The sequence below is a fragment of the Theobroma cacao genome, chromosome 7 (genome assembly GCF_000208745.1).
Source record: "Theobroma cacao cultivar B97-61/B2 chromosome 7, Criollo_cocoa_genome_V2, whole genome shotgun sequence".
NCBI classification, from domain to species: Eukaryota; Viridiplantae; Streptophyta; class Magnoliopsida; order Malvales; family Malvaceae; genus Theobroma; species Theobroma cacao.
The window spans coordinates 1,589,853-1,608,922 of record NC_030856.1 but is presented as its reverse complement, the minus strand read 5'-3'; the positions used below and the strand labels follow the sequence as shown (position 1 = coordinate 1,608,922).

The 19,070-nt window shown below is 37.2% G+C and overlaps 3 protein-coding genes across 3 annotated transcripts; 2 read left to right on the top strand and 1 right to left on the bottom strand.

The window, feature by feature from the left end:
• On the bottom strand, positions 961–3,685 carry LOC18593441 (endoglucanase 11). The gene is made up of 5 exons (XM_007020659.2): positions 3,405–3,685; positions 3,010–3,222; positions 2,707–2,907; positions 2,245–2,502; positions 961–2,079 (listed from the first exon to the last, which is right to left on the bottom strand). The coding sequence occupies exons 1-5, from the start codon at positions 3,642–3,644 to the stop codon at positions 1,414–1,416; spliced, it is 1,578 nt and encodes a 525-aa protein (XP_007020721.2). The 5' UTR covers positions 3,645–3,685; the 3' UTR covers positions 961–1,413.
• Positions 8,035–9,493, top strand: LOC18593438 (stigma-specific STIG1-like protein 4). Its single transcript, XM_018124165.1, has 2 exons — positions 8,035–8,092; positions 9,012–9,493. The coding sequence occupies exons 1-2, from the start codon at positions 8,035–8,037 to the stop codon at positions 9,491–9,493; spliced, it is 540 nt and encodes a 179-aa protein (XP_017979654.1).
• On the top strand, positions 13,875–16,161 carry LOC18593437 (glucan endo-1,3-beta-glucosidase 12). The gene is made up of 3 exons (XM_018125243.1): positions 13,875–14,046; positions 14,174–15,481; positions 15,929–16,161. The coding sequence occupies exons 1-3, from the start codon at positions 13,962–13,964 to the stop codon at positions 15,961–15,963; spliced, it is 1,428 nt and encodes a 475-aa protein (XP_017980732.1). The 5' UTR covers positions 13,875–13,961; the 3' UTR covers positions 15,964–16,161.

Below are 19,070 nucleotides of genomic sequence, written 5' to 3'. Positions count from 1 at the left end.
TTCTTAACGCATAGATATTTGAAATTATGTGTTTATGTCTTGTTGTTTTGCATACTTACCAGTAAAGCTTTTGAGATTGGTTCAAGTCAAAGCAATAAAATATCATCAGTGCTTGGCAGAGATTAAGCTTATGAATATTAGGTGATGAATTCTTTTACTCTTAGGCTCTTTGTGTTTTGTTCAAACACATTAATGGCAAAAATGGCCATAACATTTTAACATCTTACCCTGAAAAGAGTTATTCGGTAGCATTGGTTTGCTGCAGCATGCTTATCTCCCTTGGTCGTAAACAGCCCAATCCGGTTACAGCATCTTCTATTTGATGCTGCTGATTTGTTTTTATGTCTTACACTTGGTGAATATTTACATGGCATCAGTACTTGGTTTACTTGAGGCGCTTTACTGTGGTACCTTTTTAACTTGATAACTAACTTTCATTTGTGCTGTTTGAGCTGTCTATATCTTCATCAATGGCTTTGGGCTTTGTCCTCGATACACCATTATTACAGGCTGCAAGATCATGTCTGCTTCAGATCAGCCTTCCAGTGGAAAAACGTTGTCTGTTGTTTTCCTGTTTGACATAAAAAGCCTGCATGCATGATAAGGTCAGTTCCTGACTTTCTAGCAAAGGTCCAAACTCTATCTAACAATTGTTTAAAAGCACAAACACACACCATAAAAGGCACGTGTGCCTTGCTCAAAATCAGAGTCAAGTCTTTGCTTGTGTTTCATTTATCAGGGACATTGAATCTTTGCTTGATTGTTGTCTGGTTTACCATTCATGTGGCAAATTTGTAGCCGATGACATAGCAAATTTGGCTGTGAGAACATTGATGTTGAGCTTTTCAGTTTTGGAGTCTAGTTGCATCCTTGATTAAAGGAAACCAGCAGTAGGGATAAGATTGGTTGATTCATATGGTTCCAAAATTAATATTATATATATATAGAGAGAGAGAGAGAGAAGACACTCCAATGGCTTTGTTGACTTATGGTACTTTTTTGACAATGAATATGAGCCACAAAAATTGACAAACTATGTTGGTCGGTGCAGAGCTAACGAGATACATCCAAATCCATGGATAATCAACATTATATTTGATTTGCATTTGACTCAACGATTGATGCATGTGCAATTAGGTTCGAGTCTTTCCCGTTATAAGTTTCGGTTGTGATAAGACTGAATAAAGTTCAATGCTTTCACTTCAAATTAAGAAAAAAGGGGTCTATTTTTGCCTTAGCACAAACATTTCAAATATAGTTTCACATGGAAAAAGGTGCTTCAATGAGGAAATTGGAACCTTTATTCAGCTTGATAAATAAATCAATTCTCTTTTTCATTCTGTTTAAACTTCTTTTTGTTCTTCTTTTTCTGTTTGTATAAGAATGTGAGAACTAAGAACCTCACTTTTTGGCCTAGCTTGAAGCAACTAAAGGAATGTCAAAATCTCTGTCCTCTTTCAGGCCATGCATTTTAGCCAAAACCCCAACCAGGCTTGCAGTGTTATAGGTACAGGCCTCTGTCTGCATGAAATTCTTCCTATCATCACTGAACTGATCCATCTTATCTGGCCCACCAACCAGGGCCCCGACAACAACATTAGGATTTGGATCATCTCTCTGAAACCAATCATCATACCCCTGAGTGCACCCAATAAAGCCCTTGTTCTCTCTGTAAGATTCGATGGACCCCCCTCTGTGGTGCATCCTTTGAGGGTACCTCGAACCATACCCAACCAAGTAGCTCATGGCCATAGGATTAGCTCCCAAGATGTAATCAACCTGAGATTTAGCAAATGCAAAGACTTCTTCCGGACCCACCTCGCCAACGTCGCATCTCAGCCGCTGATTCGAGGCTCGGAGATGATCAGAGTAGACACTGAGAAGGAATGCTGCATTGGACACATATTGCATGTTGTTCCACTGGCGGGTGTACAATAAACCTCTTGGGGTGCGCTCCACATTATCAGTCACATTGCTGTTCTTGTTAAGGCAAGCACAGATATAATATTCAGCCTTTGAACGATACTGTTCCAATACATCCTTGTGCTTCATCGTCCTATGCCTCTCTTCCATCAGCAACTGCGGCAACATTACATTTGACATTGGAACAGTGAGTGTTAGCAATTTTAGCATTGAACCCAATGTTATAACAATTCTTTTAAATCAAAATGTGAAAATTTTATATTTGTACACGAAAAGTTTATGTGTTTATGTGTATGTACACGTACAGGTGTAGATAGTTACCATAGAAGCAATGATCTGAAGACCAGCAAACTTGACATCCCAGCTAAACTCAGTAATTGCCCAAGTGATCCCACCAAATTCATCTGCCATCTCCAAAGCATACCTCAAATAATCCTCCTTGTTGGTGGCCTTGTATAGCCACAAAGCTGCCCACAACAGCTCATCTTTGAACCCACTCACCGACGGATAGTATCCTTTCACCACCTTAACACTACTTTCATCATACTTCCCTCTAAACTTGTCTCCAAACTCAAACAACTGCCCCAAATTCAAGAAAAAAAGAAAGAAAAAAGAAGACCCTTTTTTTAGTTCATTCAAATATATTAATTAAAGCAAGAAATTAATTGAAATGAGGGATTAGTTAAAACCCTTCCTTTAATTTTGGTTATGGTAACCAAAGCATAGTGGTTTTGGTGAATAGTGCAAACCTGTACTTGGCAACTTGATTAAAACTTAGCTTACCTGTTGTGCATGTTGCAACAGTAGGTGAGAGTAATGTGGGTTTGTTTTCCTAAACACAATGGAGGCTGACGCCATTGCCGCCGCCGTCTCACCGGCGATGTCCGACCCTGGGTTGTTTTCATCCACCTTGTAGGCTTGCCGGGAAGTTGTCATGTCCTCCGGCCGCTGCCAACAGTAATGATCAGTGTCACCATCGCCAACCTATAGTTAACATCATGGAATTACATCAATGGCCAACAGTAATTGACAAACTTGCATTTGCAAGGGAAGTGTGTGCAAAGAGTACTTGGTTCTTATTATTACCTCAGCCCACAAGACATTTGGGCGCGTGTGAGCTTTGATGAAATAATCGGTTCCCCATTTTATTGCCTCAAGCGCGTGACTATACTCTCCGGCTCCCGCGATTTCATCTCCATATTCGATGACACCCCATGACAGCATTGTGATGGTGAATGCCATCGGCAGGCCGAACTTCACATTGTCTCCGGCGTCGTAGTACCCTCCCACCAAGTCCACCTTTTCATACACAACAAGATACCTTATACATTGCAATCATGTCTCAACGTAAAACAATAGCTCTACTTGCTAACATGGCGAAATCCAACCATTTTTCTTACGGAAAAAATGAAAAATTTGATGCTAAAGAAACATTGGGTTCTTAGTCTACATGGAGGTGGTGGTGAAAATGGGATCCTTACCCCTTGTTCTAGGCCGTCGGTGAGGCCAGAATGGTGGCGCCAGGTGACTCTTTGATTGTAGGGTAACCGGCCGGAGCGTTGGGATTCAAAGTAGAGGAGGCTTTGAGAGAGGGCTTTGCCATAGTCGAAAGCTTGACTTGAAGGTACAATGGCCAAGAAAGAGATCAAAAGAGAAGTGCACCATTGTTGAGGGAACTTGTGTTGACTTAGACTTGAGTTGTGTTGCCTTTTCTCCTCCATTTTCTTGGCCAGATTATTCTCTCCTTCTTCCCCTTCCCTCCCTTCCCTTCCTTCCTCTCTTCTCCCTTTGTCCCTCTCTCATGTTTCTCTCCTCACATATTACTTTTATAAATGTTCCATGTCATGACTTCATGCATTTATTAAGAACATGTTATGTTTACTATTATTAGATTATTTATTTAAATGTGAACTTAAGCTTCAGATCCTTTAAAGGTAGGCTTAGTGCATGTCTGTCCTTCTTATTTATTAAGATTCTTGTTAGGATGATTTCAAAACAAAAGGAATAGAGGTGGCATTAATGGGTATTTAATTTTTGGGCATTTGGATTTATCTGACTGATTATGTAAGGTTAAAAAATTTTACATTCAAATTTGAAACGAATTTGAATATGAAATTAACAATTCGTTTAAAGTTCGAGTGAGATACAAATATATAAGCTCTTTGATAATTTTTGGATAGCAATTCTTGCATTGCGTAGCACTTTCACTTGGAAATCATTGAAACTACACCCATCAAACTACATAGCATATACTATATTCCAAATAGGTACATGGCAGAAAAAGAAATGGAAGTAGTTTGGGAAGAAGAAGGATAAGGAAAGAAAGAATTGGACGAGAGTGAGAAATGAAGGCTGATTAGAATCCAAGTAAATGATAAGAAAAGGCCCAAAAAGCAATGAAGAAGGCTACACTGCCATAAAACCCAAATGCCTAGCCCATGAAACAAGTTGAGAACTGGGTTCCATACTCCATAACAAAGAAATTCTCAAAAAATAGATAATATGGCCAAGAATTTTGTCCTCCATTTTGGGCTAACAAAAGGTCGAATGGCTGGTTTGGGCACTTTCTATGGCAGCCAATCTATCTGTGTGTGCTTTCCCTTTGCATTCCATTTTCTTCTTTCCATTTGTTTCGATCTCTTGATAACAGTTGACATTGCTTTTCACAGAGCAATCAAGTCCAAGTCAAGTTAGGAGAGGGTCAGAGGGTTCAACCCCAAGAGGATCAAACCACATCAAAAATGTCGAGCACTCGTTTCTTACATGACAGCTTAGTTCCTCCAAATCATAGTACACTGTTCGGTCGCTTGTAAATTGATGCCACCTACACTCAAAAGTGCCACCAGAACGATACACTAGGCACCATGCACCCGGATTAAAAGAATCAACAGATGTCACTTCTCTTTCACGTTCAATAGCCTCTTTAACATCTGTGGGGAACAAATATTCTGAATCCTCGTATGCAGTCTATTATTGTCGCCACCAATGCATGAGGAGAAGATAATGCAATTTCATAACACCCAAAACAAGCATGAATGCGAAGAAGAACTAATTCTCCAAGCTTGAAAGTATATGAAACGAGTCTAGAGAAAGTGTAAAAGTCAGAACCAAGGCCTTGTATATGAGCAATATGGATGTAGTTGTGATGAACAGCATCGAATGCGTTAAGTTGTCCATTAGAATGCAAATAGTACAATATTCCCTTAGCAAAGACTGCATTGATAATCGGCCCCTTCACACCCACCTCCATAGCTAGTCCAATTAGATTCTCCTTTTCTGCACAGATCAATCCCAACATGTAAGCGCTTGACACAATGTGCGATGAAAACCATGCAATCTGGTGATGTAGGTGGAGCAGATATGTCAAACAGAGGGCTAAGTAACTTGGTTACGTCCATGAAGGGAAGCACAATTTTGGCCTTGGAGAAGAATTTATTGCCTTGATCAGAACCAAAAAGAAGCAGCTACCCGTACTTGGACAACAGGATTCGTGTTTCGGCATAGTTCTGGCATGTGGATCCTGTAAGCAAGGCTAGAAGACAGGTTCGCCAACAAGCCTGCTGTGTGGAATACCGGGCATGCAGACCCAATGAAACATCCCTAGTACTGGCTCTGTCTTCAAGACCACAAACCATGGAAGCTCTCTTTCTGGATGTTGTTGTGATGTAGTAGAAGAAGCACTACTGGAGAAGGCCAGACGCCAACACTTGGAAACAGCACGGAATTGGATGTAATCAAGGACTGATAAATACCTCAATATAATTGTCAGAACATCTTCCGGGAGACGGCAAAGACAGTAGGGTTTCTTCTCTTCAGTTTTAATTATTTCCTCAGCCTCCATCTTGGGTGACATTCGAGTTTTCTACTGAGATTAGCCATAAAGAAACGAACAAGATAACAGATATATATATATATATATGTTTTTGCTTAGAATATCAAGCATTCCTCTTCCTACAGGTTGCCCAAACAGATGAACAGGTAGCTAGGTTGGCAATCTTTTTCTCTTTAAAACAAGAATTCATTATATTATAAATAATTGCATGTGTTTCATTTCTTGTTAGAATGATTTCAAAGACAAAGACAGAACTGCATATAAGAAAATCAGAGATTCCAGCTCAAGTTGGGGGAAGGTTGAACCCAAACAGGTTCGACCCACATCACAAATGTCGAGCAATCATGGTTGTAATGGCAACTTGTTCCATGCAAACGATACAGCGCTGTGCGTTTGTTTGTAAACCAATGCCACCGGAACTCTATAGCATCATCATCATCTGCATCAAGCCCGGCACACCATGCATCCACATTGAAAGAATCAACTGAGACCAGACCCTTTTCCTGAACAATTGCTTCCTTGACATCTGTGCGGAACAAGTACTCACAATCCTGGTAGTTCAGCTTTCCATCAGCTTGGCAAACTATTTCTTTAGCCACCAATGGTTCGGAATAATGCACTAATGGAACTTCGAAACACCGCAGGCCATGAACGCGAAGAAAAATTTGTTCCCCGCGACTGACAGGATACGAAACGAATGTAAAATGACCAGGAGAGTAGTCTTTTATGTCAAGAAGATTGTAACAAAGGTGAGCAGGATCATATGCAACCAGATCTCCAAGTGCATGTAAGCAATACCATATTCCCTTGGCGAAGACTACATTAAGAGCCGGACCATTGTGCCCAGCACTGACGCAGTTCCAAGCAGAATCTCCTCGGCTGCACAGATGAATGTAATCTTGATTGGGTTCCACATAACTTATGATGAAAACCATGCAATCTGGTGATGTTGGTGGAGCAGATATGGCGAAAACAGGGTTAAGTAACATTGATACATCCAAAAAGGGGAGTAGAATCTTTGCCCTGGAGAAGGGATTGAAGAAGTAAAGTTCTGAAGAATCGATCCCTCCAGACCTGAAGAGCAGCAACCATCCGTACTTGGACAACAGGATTCTTGTTCCGCATAGTTCTGGCATGTTGGTTCTGTAAATACGCCTGGACGAAGAAGAAGAACACAAACTCCCCAACATGCCTGTCGTGTGTAATACCGGGCGGTGGTAATCAGACATTATTGACTTGTCTACTGAATGTTCTCTCTTCAAGACCAGAAAACATGGAAGCTCCCTTCCTGGTTTTTCTTGTGATAAAACAGCAGCAAACTTGGAGAAAGCTAGACGCCAACACTTGCAAACAGCACGAAAGTTGATGTAATCGAGAACTGATAAGTAACTCAAGATAATTCTCAAGAGATCATCAGGGAGATTGCAAAGGCAATATGATTCCTCCTTTTCTTCCCCTTCGTTTTTATTCATAGCTTCCATCTTCTGTTCAATACCTGTTCATGATAACGATTAGTTTCCCCCATTGAGAATAGCCATTTAGCATCAACACATTAACATGAAAGAGAATTAAGGAAGAACGAGAATTACCCAATGCAGAAACCACCATGTTCATTGGCTTTTCCGAGGAGGGATTTTCTTCAATAAATTCCAAAGAAAAAGCTTGTTCCTTAAAAACCATGAAGTCCTAATCCAAAGAAGAAAAAGAAAACCTATTAATATAGTGGGAGAAGAAAATTAGAGGAATATTCATCATAGAATTTTAAATAACCGTGAATTACTAATCCTAATAGAATTCTTAATATATAATTTCGAGATAATTAATTTTTTATGGTAAAATTCAATGAGAAAATCAATAGCATGTTAATAATTAATTAAAAATAATAATTATACACAAAATTTTATCAATATTTATTGAACCATGAAAATTTTGTGGTATTTTTGTAATAAAGATACATATTTAAATAAAGTATTAAAGTTTATTCAATATCTTGTATACTTGATTTTTTTTTTTTAAGTAGACGATTGAGAATATATAATTTATAGTTTATGTTACAGAATATATTAAATTAAAATTTTCATTCTAGTGTTATAGGAAGAGCAATGAAAAACATTAGAATGAATAAAAAAGTACCACTCAAACGTCTGACTGCCATGGAAATGCAACTTCTGTAATCCAAAATTGTTAGCATTGCCTACCCTTTTATCCATACTATCTGCAATGTGATCCTCTACCATGAGATAATTTCCGAGAGCCAGGATTACCCAGAGAAACCAAAAATGGGTAGACTTGTTGCTCTCTTGGAGGTGAAGAAGAAGGAGGAAGCTGGACTTGAAGGTACAATGGCCAAGAAAGAGATCAAAAAAGAAGTGCAACCATTGTTGAAGGAACTTGTGTTGACTCACACTTGAGTTGTGTTGCCTTTTCTCCTCCATTTGCTTGGCCAAATTATTCTCTCCTTCTTCCCCTGCCCTCCCTTCCCTTGCTTCCTCTCTTCTTTCTTTGTCCCCCTCTCATATTTCTCTCCTCACATACACATATATTAGCATTTGATGTTGTGCCCCGATTTGATTTGCTGGTTTTGTTTCACTTGCCAAAGTGGACTTCTATTTTTCTAAATGTTCCATGTCATGACTTAATGCAGTTATTAAGAATAAATTATGTTTACTATTATTAGATTATTTATTCACATATGAACTTAAGCTTGAGATCCTTAAAGGTATAAGTTGGGTAATTAATTATGTTTGCTAGCTGAAAATGTCATGGTTTTGGTTTTTAGTTATGGAAAAGTGAATATTTCTTCTCCAAAATGCATTTTATATGAACATCTCTTAAATTTTTAAGAACGACATTCAACTTAAAACCAAAAAACCAATTGATAATAATCACGGCCGAACTCTGCAAAAGCATGTGACAGGGGGTTTAGGAGGCTGTAAACATGCTTTTATGTCCATGGAATTGTAATGATGCACTCAGCCCCAGGTTTAGCCTATGAAAGACCCTGTTCACCAGGAAAAGAAGCCCCTTTTTTAATCTTTCAATTTACTTATTATTTTATGCATGAGGGAAACAGCTTGCTTCACGCCCTTACACACCTTGCTTGATACATAAAATAGTGTAAGAAAAACATGAACAACTAACCACCTTTTCCTAGATATATAAATATTGACAGCTTCCTACTGACTTTTGTGTATCTGCATGATGAACCGACTAGCCAATGCTTTTATTGCTATCCTGCTGCCACTTTTGGTGGTAGAAACTGATGCAAAACCGAAATGGGTGCAACAAAATTCAACTGTGGGTGGCTCATCACCTTGGCTGATGAGGAATGTAGCGAACCCAAGGCCGAGACCAGGTGGGTGCAGGTTTAGGCCATGGGTGTGTGAGCAGGGAAAACATCCAGCCACAGCTCGGATGCGATGTTGCAGGGACCAATGTGTTGATGTTGCCAGTGATGTTGCTCACTGCGGCTTGTGTGGGATTAGATGTCCCTTTACTCGGCAATGCTGCAGGGGGATCTGCACCAATACCAACCTTAGTCCCTTTAACTGCGGTAGATGTGGTAACAGATGCCCTTGGAGAGTCCGATGCCTGTATGGGATGTGTGGCTATGCAGAGCCTCCACCACCACGGCCACCGCCACGACCATTCCCTCCTCACCCGCCTCATCCTCCTCATCCACCTCACCCACCTCACCCTCCTTGTCCTGAGAGACCAACCCGGGCATCACCCTCATAGACCTCCCTAGTATTTTCCCTCCAGGTGTACCTAAGCCCCCAGAGGGTGATGAGCCACCAATAATAAGTTGAAGTCCAGTTGAATGTTCTGGTTACATATAGGTTGCGTCCCCTTAAACTAAAAGTCTTTGTATTAGTAGGATTCCCTGGGTTTGCATCTCTTTCATTAATGTTTTGAATTATTGTCAACAGTCCATAAATAATGTTGGGGACTAATCAAAGAATTGTTCTTCCAAGATAGCAATCTACAGTAAGCAGTTAAAATTTATTTTTTGACTGCACAATTTTCAGTAATTTCTTTGTTAATGATGAATTCATAATTTTGCATGAAAAATAACTATGATTAATGCTTGCAAGCATACGATGTCGTTTTGAAAGGTTTTATGACTTGGAGTCCAAATCTAGTTTAAACTCAGTTCAGTCGTTAAAACAACAAAAGCCCAAGCCCAATCCTTAGCCCAAAATCTATTTTGGATTTTTAGACATAATTGAGCTTTTTGAGGGTAAATTTGAGAATAAAAAAAAAATTATATTGGACACTGTATCGGTGTATAAATTCTACACATATCAATGAATCAAATATTATCACATTGTTAATAAGTTAGATTTAAAAATCTAAGCAATAACTACTAGTAATTTTAAAAATATTTATTTCGAAAAAAATTTTACACATTTATAAAGTGACAACATTAATCCATTTAATAGAGTATAAAAAAATAAATTTACAAAAAAATTAATCACAAAAAAAAATTCAAAACAATGAAAGCTATATGCAATAACTTTAGTCAACAATTTCCTTCTTTTCACATATGTCAAATCAGAAATGTCAATCCTTCCATTTAATTTCCTTCTTTCACAAGAACAAGTGAGATGTGCTTAGGCTAGCAAATATTAATGGGGCAAATAAAAGCTTTCTTAATACCATAGAAATTTCCCATACACCAAAATTGTGGTTGCTTCTCATGGGAGCAAATTGTACAAACATTGAAATTTGTAGGACTTTGTTTAGGCCTTTTAAGTACACTATTTGTCGAAAGAGGTGGTATTTACACATCCAACAACAGCCCTTAAGAAAGAACAAATTGCTAGTGTACTCTTTCTTAAGGCTTTCAATTGAAGGGGATTTGAACCCGATTTCAATGTCAATGGATGGGGTATGCAGCATGACTCGATATGTAATAAGGGAATTATGAATTCGGGTGGAAGTAAATGTTATGAAATCTTACATCGGATAAGGAAGAATTTTGTAATTATAGACGAGCAGATGTGGACTTTGGACGTTATAAAAGATTTTTATAGAAAAGAAGGGCTACCGACCTAAGCAACAAAGCCAACCCCCATGAAGACAATCTTGGTGAACAGAAACCTGCCGACTTGTTCATTCACATTGAAGTTATCATCAAAGCTCGTAAAATCAAGGCCAGGTATTCAAAAAAGCCTTGCATGTTGGGGACCAAAAGGAAAACTTGCCCAATCCTCACCTGCCCTTTTCCTACACTAAAAAAACTCTCCCCAACTAACCAAGCACATGAAAATTTTCTTTCTTATTAAGCCTCAAAAGGGTAAAGGTCACAGGGGTCACTTGATGATAGGACACTCCTTCAAACAAAACAAGTCAAGGAAAAATTAAATCTGTGGTTCCATGTCCTTTTTTTCCCAACTGAAATTCACCAAATTCTAACGTTTACACTAAGGAAAGGTGCATCTAATGGGTTGGGACTTTGGACTTTTCCTTCAATTTTGGTGAGGTTTTGTTCTTGATTTCCTCCTCCCTTTAGCCCTTGAGTGAAGTCCAAATTGCTTACATAAAAGCTATATTCTTTAGCTATTAAGAAAATTGTAGTTCATACTTCTTTTAAATTCCAAATACTTCATTGCTTACCTATACATAGAATTTGGGTTTATTATGTTACTTACCTTGACTTTTAAGTTAGTAGTATATAATTTATGGTAAAATATCCTTACACTTTTAAATTTATGGTAAAATATCCTATAATTTATATAATAAACTTATATCTTAAAATTAATTAATTCCCATTCATTCATTATCAGTATTAAACTACGAATTCGTTTTCTTTATTCATCTTTTCTTTCCAAGACGTCTCCAAATGAAATTCTATCGATACTTTGCTCTACTACCACGTTGAATATACTTTAGCACATGAGTGGTGGTGAGCATGATAACTTGGATCTTTTGTGTTGCCTTTGATTAGGATTTGTGCTCAAAATAAAATAAAATAGAACTAACATTTTACCTCGGTAGCCATGATATTCTCTGAGATTTCTGGTGAACAGATGTGAACCCAATGACCCTTTGAGACCCAACATACAAATTCCCAACACTATCTTAATGTTAATTTTTTGTTTTGTTTCTTCGTCAACAACAGCTGCTTCAAATTGGTGATGCCATCGATTCCCTGTCTCTATCCCCTGGCCAACAAGCATGCACGAGCCTCCCTCTATCTCAAAATATGATATCACCATTGACAAATTCTACAAAGTTCTCCAAGCAGGTGAGTGTGAGGCGACCAGATTGATTTCAGACCAAAGATTTCTTTGACAATAAATTCTTTGCAAGAGAAAGTTTGCACGAAAAAGTTCAACGTAGTTTTATAGCAGTTGTTATCTCTATTCGTTGGTTCTTTTATAAATTATTCTGGTGATAAATTCGTTGTCCCTGCATGCGAATAATGATAAAAAATCACACATCAATTATATTAAAATATTAAGAATTTAAATATAACAATGATCACTATACTTATCATCAATTGATTTTAAATCGAATCCTTGTACTAAAAAACAAGAGTTATCTTGTTTTGAAAAGGTTTAATGAACTGTTGTGGTGTATATTCAGTTTTTATCTAAACCACACAAGCTTTTATTATTGATAATTGTTTTCAAGTTCAAGAAGGAAAGGAATTGATTAGATTTAATTATCTGATTAATAATTAATTAAGTTGAGTGAGTGGGTAAATGGTCAATTTTGGGTATAAATTATGATTAATAGGGTTTAAGATTAATACGTATAACCAGCCTTTTTCTTTAGTCTTGTCTTTTCTTCATTCGAGTGCTGATGTTGTTATCCAACTTCAAAGCCTTTGAACATTTTCACATTGGAAGTTTGGATAGCTACTTGCAAGTTGCATATATCTCTTCATTGCACTTATCTCCTTTTAAAAGGCCTAAAACAATTTCTCTGAGTCAACAGGTTCAATTCTATTGATGGAAAAAAAATTTTACATTCATTTTTACATTGTTCTCATTCAAATATGATAAAATATTGATAATCATTTGTAAATATTGCCAAAGAAAATGGTTCAATCAAGCAAATCAGAATGAGAAACTTGTTAGCTAAGGGTTGAAAGTGTGAACCCTAATAATGGAGACAAAAGTCCATAAGAAAATTGCTAATGGGGTTATTTATCAATGGACAATGAATCATGTTGTTCCCTACCTAGTATTTTAAGATAATTATTTATGATTTTGGTATGGGATTGCCCAAGTTTTTTTGGTTATCATAAACACCATCCAACACATATTTTAAACATGATGAAACTTTGGTTAGACTTTTCATTAATCGCGTATTTACACTTTAACCAAAATCGAAAATAACGTAAAGTGAAATATAAACATGATTTAGTTTTAATGAAAGTGAAGTCTCTAGCTAAGGAAGCAACATGTTAAGATCACAAATGCTCCCTCAATTTAAGAAAAAGACTTGAGCAAGATCTATGGAAGAGTGGACCTCAAATGTTTTAGTAGATATGGGACCAACCTGTTATATCACGTATCTAGATTTAGTTGTTGCATGATATTACCAAAAGAACATCAAATGAAAGATCGAATCAAGTCAAGAATTTTTGTCGATCAAATATGAATAGAAATTTTTTATTTTTTACTTATAATTTTACATCACGTATTTATTTTTATATTAATAATAAAATATTCTAATGCTGTGTGATATTATGAAAAGAATATCAAATACATGTGCAACCAATTGAAGCATAAATTATGATCCAAGAATAAACCAAACCAACAATTAGCTGTCAAACCCCAACCCAACGTTCGAATTTAGGGAAAAGAAACAGAAGCCTAAGCAAAATTTCCAGCCATCAATCATCCATCGACATAAAAGACAATGAAAGCATCTCTTGATCATCAATTTTGAACCTACTGATTGGCTGATCCATGTCCATGGAGGACACGTGTTTGACAACGATGGGATGTCCCACTGCAAATCTAAAATCAAAACCTAAGAAACAGTGAAGAAAAACGGTCGAGTTGGTGGGCTTCGACCCACTTTTTGGCTAACGCCAAGCTCCCTAAGTGGGTCCCCCCCACATGTTAACCCATGACCCCACTCTCTTGTTTCCCACTAACCCACTCCCTCTATATAACTACATGATAATCCCCCCACCTCTGAAATTAATTTCTCTGCTAATCTCCATTTTCTGGCATTGTTTCTTCTCATGCTCTGCTTCTTCCAGGTTCAGAGCATGGCTTATCAGGCTTTCTCTCTTCTTGTTCTTCTCCTTTCAGCCATAGGGTTTTCAGGTACCAACGAAAAACAGTACTTTCCATCTTTACAAGACATGTTTCTCCATGTCTCTGAACACTAACATGGAAACTCGAAACTTGCTTTTGTCTTTTAACGTTTTGTTATACATTTTTTTTGTTGCAGATGCTGGTTCGATCGGGATTAATTATGGTCGTGTGGCCAACGACTTGCCTTCGCCAGACAAAGTTGTGGAACTCTTGAAATCTATTGGGGTAGAGAAAGTGAAGCTCTACGACACCGACGCCACGGTCCTGACAGCTTTGGCGAACTCCGGGATCAGCGTGATGGCTGCTCTTCCCAACGAGCTTCTCGCCTCAGCCGCGGCCGACCAGTCCTTCGCTGACAATTGGGTTCAATCCAACATCTCCAAGTTCTACCCGGCAACGAAGATCGAAGCCATCGCTGTCGGGAACGAAGTCTTCGTCGACCCCAAAAACACGACAAGCTACGTCGTACCAGCCATGAAAAACGTTCATGCTTCCTTGGTGAAATTCAACTTGGATTCCAACATCAAAATCTCTTCCCCCATAGCCCTCAGCGCCTTGCAAAACTCATACCCTTCTTCAGCCGGATCATTCAAACCGGACTTGGTCGAACCTGTGATCAAACCCATGTTGGATTTCTTGAAACAAACCGACTCCTACCTCATGGTCAATGCGTATCCCTTCTTTGCATACTCGGCTAACTCCGATCAAATCTCACTCGACTACGCTTTGTTCAAGGGGAACCCCGGTGTGGTTGATTCCGGCAGCGGGTTGAAGTACAACAGCCTTTTCGAAGCTCAAATCGACGCCGTTTTCGCTGCCATGTCGGCTCTCAAATACGATGACGTGAAGATGGTGGTCACTGAAACAGGGTGGCCCTCAATGGGAGACGAGAACGAAATTGGTGCAAGCGAAGCCAATGCGGCGTCGTATAATGGTAACTTGGTACGAAGAGTTTTGAGTGGAAATGGGACCCCTTTGAGGCCCCAGGACCCACTTAACGTTTACCTGTTTGCTTTGTTCAATGAGAATCAGAAATCAGGTCCTACGTCAGAAAGAAATTATGGGTTATTTTACCCTAACGAACAAAAGGTATATAACATACCACTAACAAAAGAGGAGCTCGAAAGTGGCCAGTCAACACCGGTCAACGGGAACACGAGTCAGGTTCCGGCGACCGGCGAGGTGTCGAAGACGTCGGTAGGACAGACGTGGTGCGTGGCCAACAAGAATGCCGGCGAGAAGACGCTGCAGGCGGCGTTGGACTATGCTTGTGGTGAGGGAGGGGCTGATTGCAAGCCTATTCAACCAGGTGCAACATGTTATAGTCCTAACACCCTCGATGCACATGCCTCCTATGCTTTCAATAGTTACTATCAAAAGAAGACGCGTGGGACCGGCACGTGCGACTTCGGCGGTGCTGCTTACGTAGTCTCGCAACCTCCTAGTACGTATTTTTATTCTTTTTCTCTCCATAATAAATTTCATATCCAACAACTAAAATAAATATCATATGGTTCATTTGAATTTTTAGTCCCATTTTAAATGATCACCAACATTATTTCTAGGCTTGTACCTTGATTTGGCTAATCTTGTAGTACAAATGAATAATGCCCATTTGCCTACCCTAAGCTCTAAGTAGATTTGGGTTTTTTCCCATTTAAAATTGAGAGAAAGTTAGGATATATACCCATTGGGGAAAGTTGGAAAACTTTCCTGGTTGCAAATTGAACACTAGGGAACAATTAGGGCAGAAATTCATCATAAATATCTGCAACTTGTCTCATCTTTTTGTCCCAATATTGCCTATCTGTAGCCATTAAAATGTGGGGCTAATCTCATTCATTGCCTGCCATTAAAACCTCCTTTTTTTTTTTCTTTCTTTGCATTGCAGGATATGGGAACTGTGAGTTTCCAACAGGGTACTGAAGCAATGGGAAAACATGCAAAGGGGGGGAAGACTTTGGTGAACTTTCAGCAGTACAGACTGGGTTGGGGGGGATTGAGATTTAGCAATTCTTTGTATCTATTCTTATTACATGGAAAAGGATGAGTAGGTGGAGTTGTTGTCAGTTGGGTTTGACTCTTTTTTGTCTATAATTCATGTCTCTATTTGTATTTATTTTATTTTATGGATTATTATATATATATAATATTCATTTTATAAGGTTAGATACTAAAAAAATGAGGTGTTAGGGAAGGACTTTTGTCTCCTTATCCCTTTGTCTCCAGCATAAAATATGGTTATCTTTTTCAAGTTGGGGTATGTGCAATTAGCCTAATTTCACCTTGGGCTCATTGAGCTTGAGCAGGAAATTTTCTCCATATCTGATAAGGTTAATGGGCTCTTGATTTAAGGTCTAAGATTAACCCAAGATGAAAGTCAGCATTTGGGCTCCAAGTCTAATCAAACTGGGCTAAAAGGGCAATCTCCCAAACTTGTGATGATCGTTACCCTAATATATGCATGTGTATATATATATATATATAATTTTGTAAATACAATTAACAGGCATGTAGAGTATTTATAGTTTGACCGATCCTCATGCTTTGGTTAATTGAAGCTATTAATCGGTTTTGCACTTTTTATTTATCAAGTTAATCACATGTTTGGTTCATTTAATCTTAATTGTAAGAACAATTGTCTTTCGAGCTTAAGTTATTATTGTTGTAGGATATATTTCAAGTATGTTTGAGCCCATGTATGCAATTGTATATGTTGTTTTTGTTTCTTTAGTTATGCTTTGTACCTAATAAAGACAATCACTGTGAAATAAGATGCCAAAAAGTTAGCTTAGGGGTCCATTGGCTCAAATCAAATGAATAATGTCAATGAGTTCAACATGCAACTTAACCTCTCAAATTGTGCAGTAAGCCGATACGTTATATTGAATTTGATTAAATATAAAAAATTAATCATTCAATATACGACACTTATCAGATTCTAATATAAAATACATATTTTGATTTAACAATTATAAATTAAATCATTTTTTAAAAAAAGAACATATTAAATTACAAATCGATATGCCCATTGGTATAGCATATTCTATACGTTTCAGAATCATCCCCATCGACCCAAACTTACCTCAGATTAATTAATCAACAAAATGGGTATAGGTTTTTCTTCTTAGAAAAATCAAGCATGGGACCCCATGCCCACACCCTTTAGTTAAAAAAAATTCCATTGACATGATGAAGACTTGCAAATATGTTTAGATATTTTTAAAGTTGATAAAATTTTATTTTATTTTTTGTTTTTATTTTTGTTTGCGTAAAAAGAAGAAATGAGAAATCACAATCCAAAGCTATCACTTTCCCTCTCTCTCTCTCTCTCTCTCAACAGTACCAAAACCAAACAAAATAGAAGAAAACAAAGCAAAAAAGAAGAAAGAAAGAGAAAGGGTGTGTTGATGAGCAGTGTGCACGCTGCTGCATTCCTCATTAGATACCGTGTGGGTTTCGCAAGAGAAGATAGATAGGTTGGGGTGGGGGTGGTGGCCTGGTGGGTGGTTGCGTTTGCTGCGTTATACGCACCCAAGGCGTCGCCTTCAAGGCAACCTCCTTCGTCAAACTATCAAATACCTAAATCGATTTAACAACTTTGGCCTTTCTCGGCAACGAATAAATTGATTCAATCGATTAATTTGTACTTCTAAATTGTAAAATGTTTTGAATTCAAAGATTTGTGACTCTTCGTTATCAATCTATTCATGAACCTCTTGACCCTCACCTTTACGATAATCACCGTATATGATGTACAGCGGGCCAATTCAATGAATTTAATACAACGGTTATATTTAATGTCAAACTCGTGAGTTCTAGTCTCCTGTACATTGACGGTCAGAAATCGATCTAGGAGGTGAAGTGGCTTATCTATCTTAGATTTCTTTGACTGAAATAAAAAATTTTATTTAAATGTGATAAAATGAAATTTTGCATTTTTTATAATAAGGAGAATATTGATTTGAATTCAAAATTTTGACATAAATGTAAGACGGGGGTTATCACTTATCATAAAATTTTGTATTTTTTTAAATAAAAATATATATTTCATTTTTTACTTTAAATAATTGTTTATTCTTCTCATTTCATTAGTTTACTTGTTTCGATTGTAAAAGATTTGGAAAATTTCAGTCTCGATGATTTTTCGTTTATGCTATTTAAAATGTGAATTCTTGACAAAACGAGTGAAAAAACTACACGTCTTGAATTTCTTTGATAAGACAAGAAAAAAAACCCTTTTTTCCTCTCTATTAATAATACGGAAAATATTAATTGGAATTCAAAACTTTAGACATAAATATATGACGCCGTTATCACTTATTTTTCTAACAATATCTATCGTTAAACTTTGTACTTTTTCAAACAAAGAAACTAATTAACAATATATGTTAAATTTAACAATCGATTTTTCATTTTAAGAGTATCGAGATTTAATTTTAAAATTAAAAAAATCGGGTTTAGGTATCAATACAATGGGAATCTTAAGTAGGCAAAGATCCATGGAGGCAGGGGGATTGGGATCCATGATCTAGCAAAGATATTTACCTAAATGAAAAGGTACCTAATTGCTCTATTTGGAAGCTTTGTGTCTAAAAAAAGTAATTAAAATGGTGACATTCTATGAGTAAAAACTACCCAGGAATTGGAATTTCCTATTTCAATTCATACTATACATATACCTTACGGAAAATATAAGAATAGTTTTACAAGTCACAACCACAAATGAGTTTTACCTACATAAGATTCTTTGCTACTTCAAAACAAAAATAAATAAATAAATTATTTGATTTCACAACATTTATAAAAAGTTCGATAATTTTAGAAATAGTAAGGGGTAGGGTATCTATTAATTTCTAAGTACTAGAACCTAAATTTGAATCCGATTATTAATATTCACAAAAAATCTAAATCCAAAACGAAAAATAAAGGTATAATACTTAAAAAAAACTTCTAAAGTATTTAAGAAAATTCAAATAAATTTTTATGTTTTTGTTGTGTTTAATTAAATCATTATACTTTTGTTTTGAGCC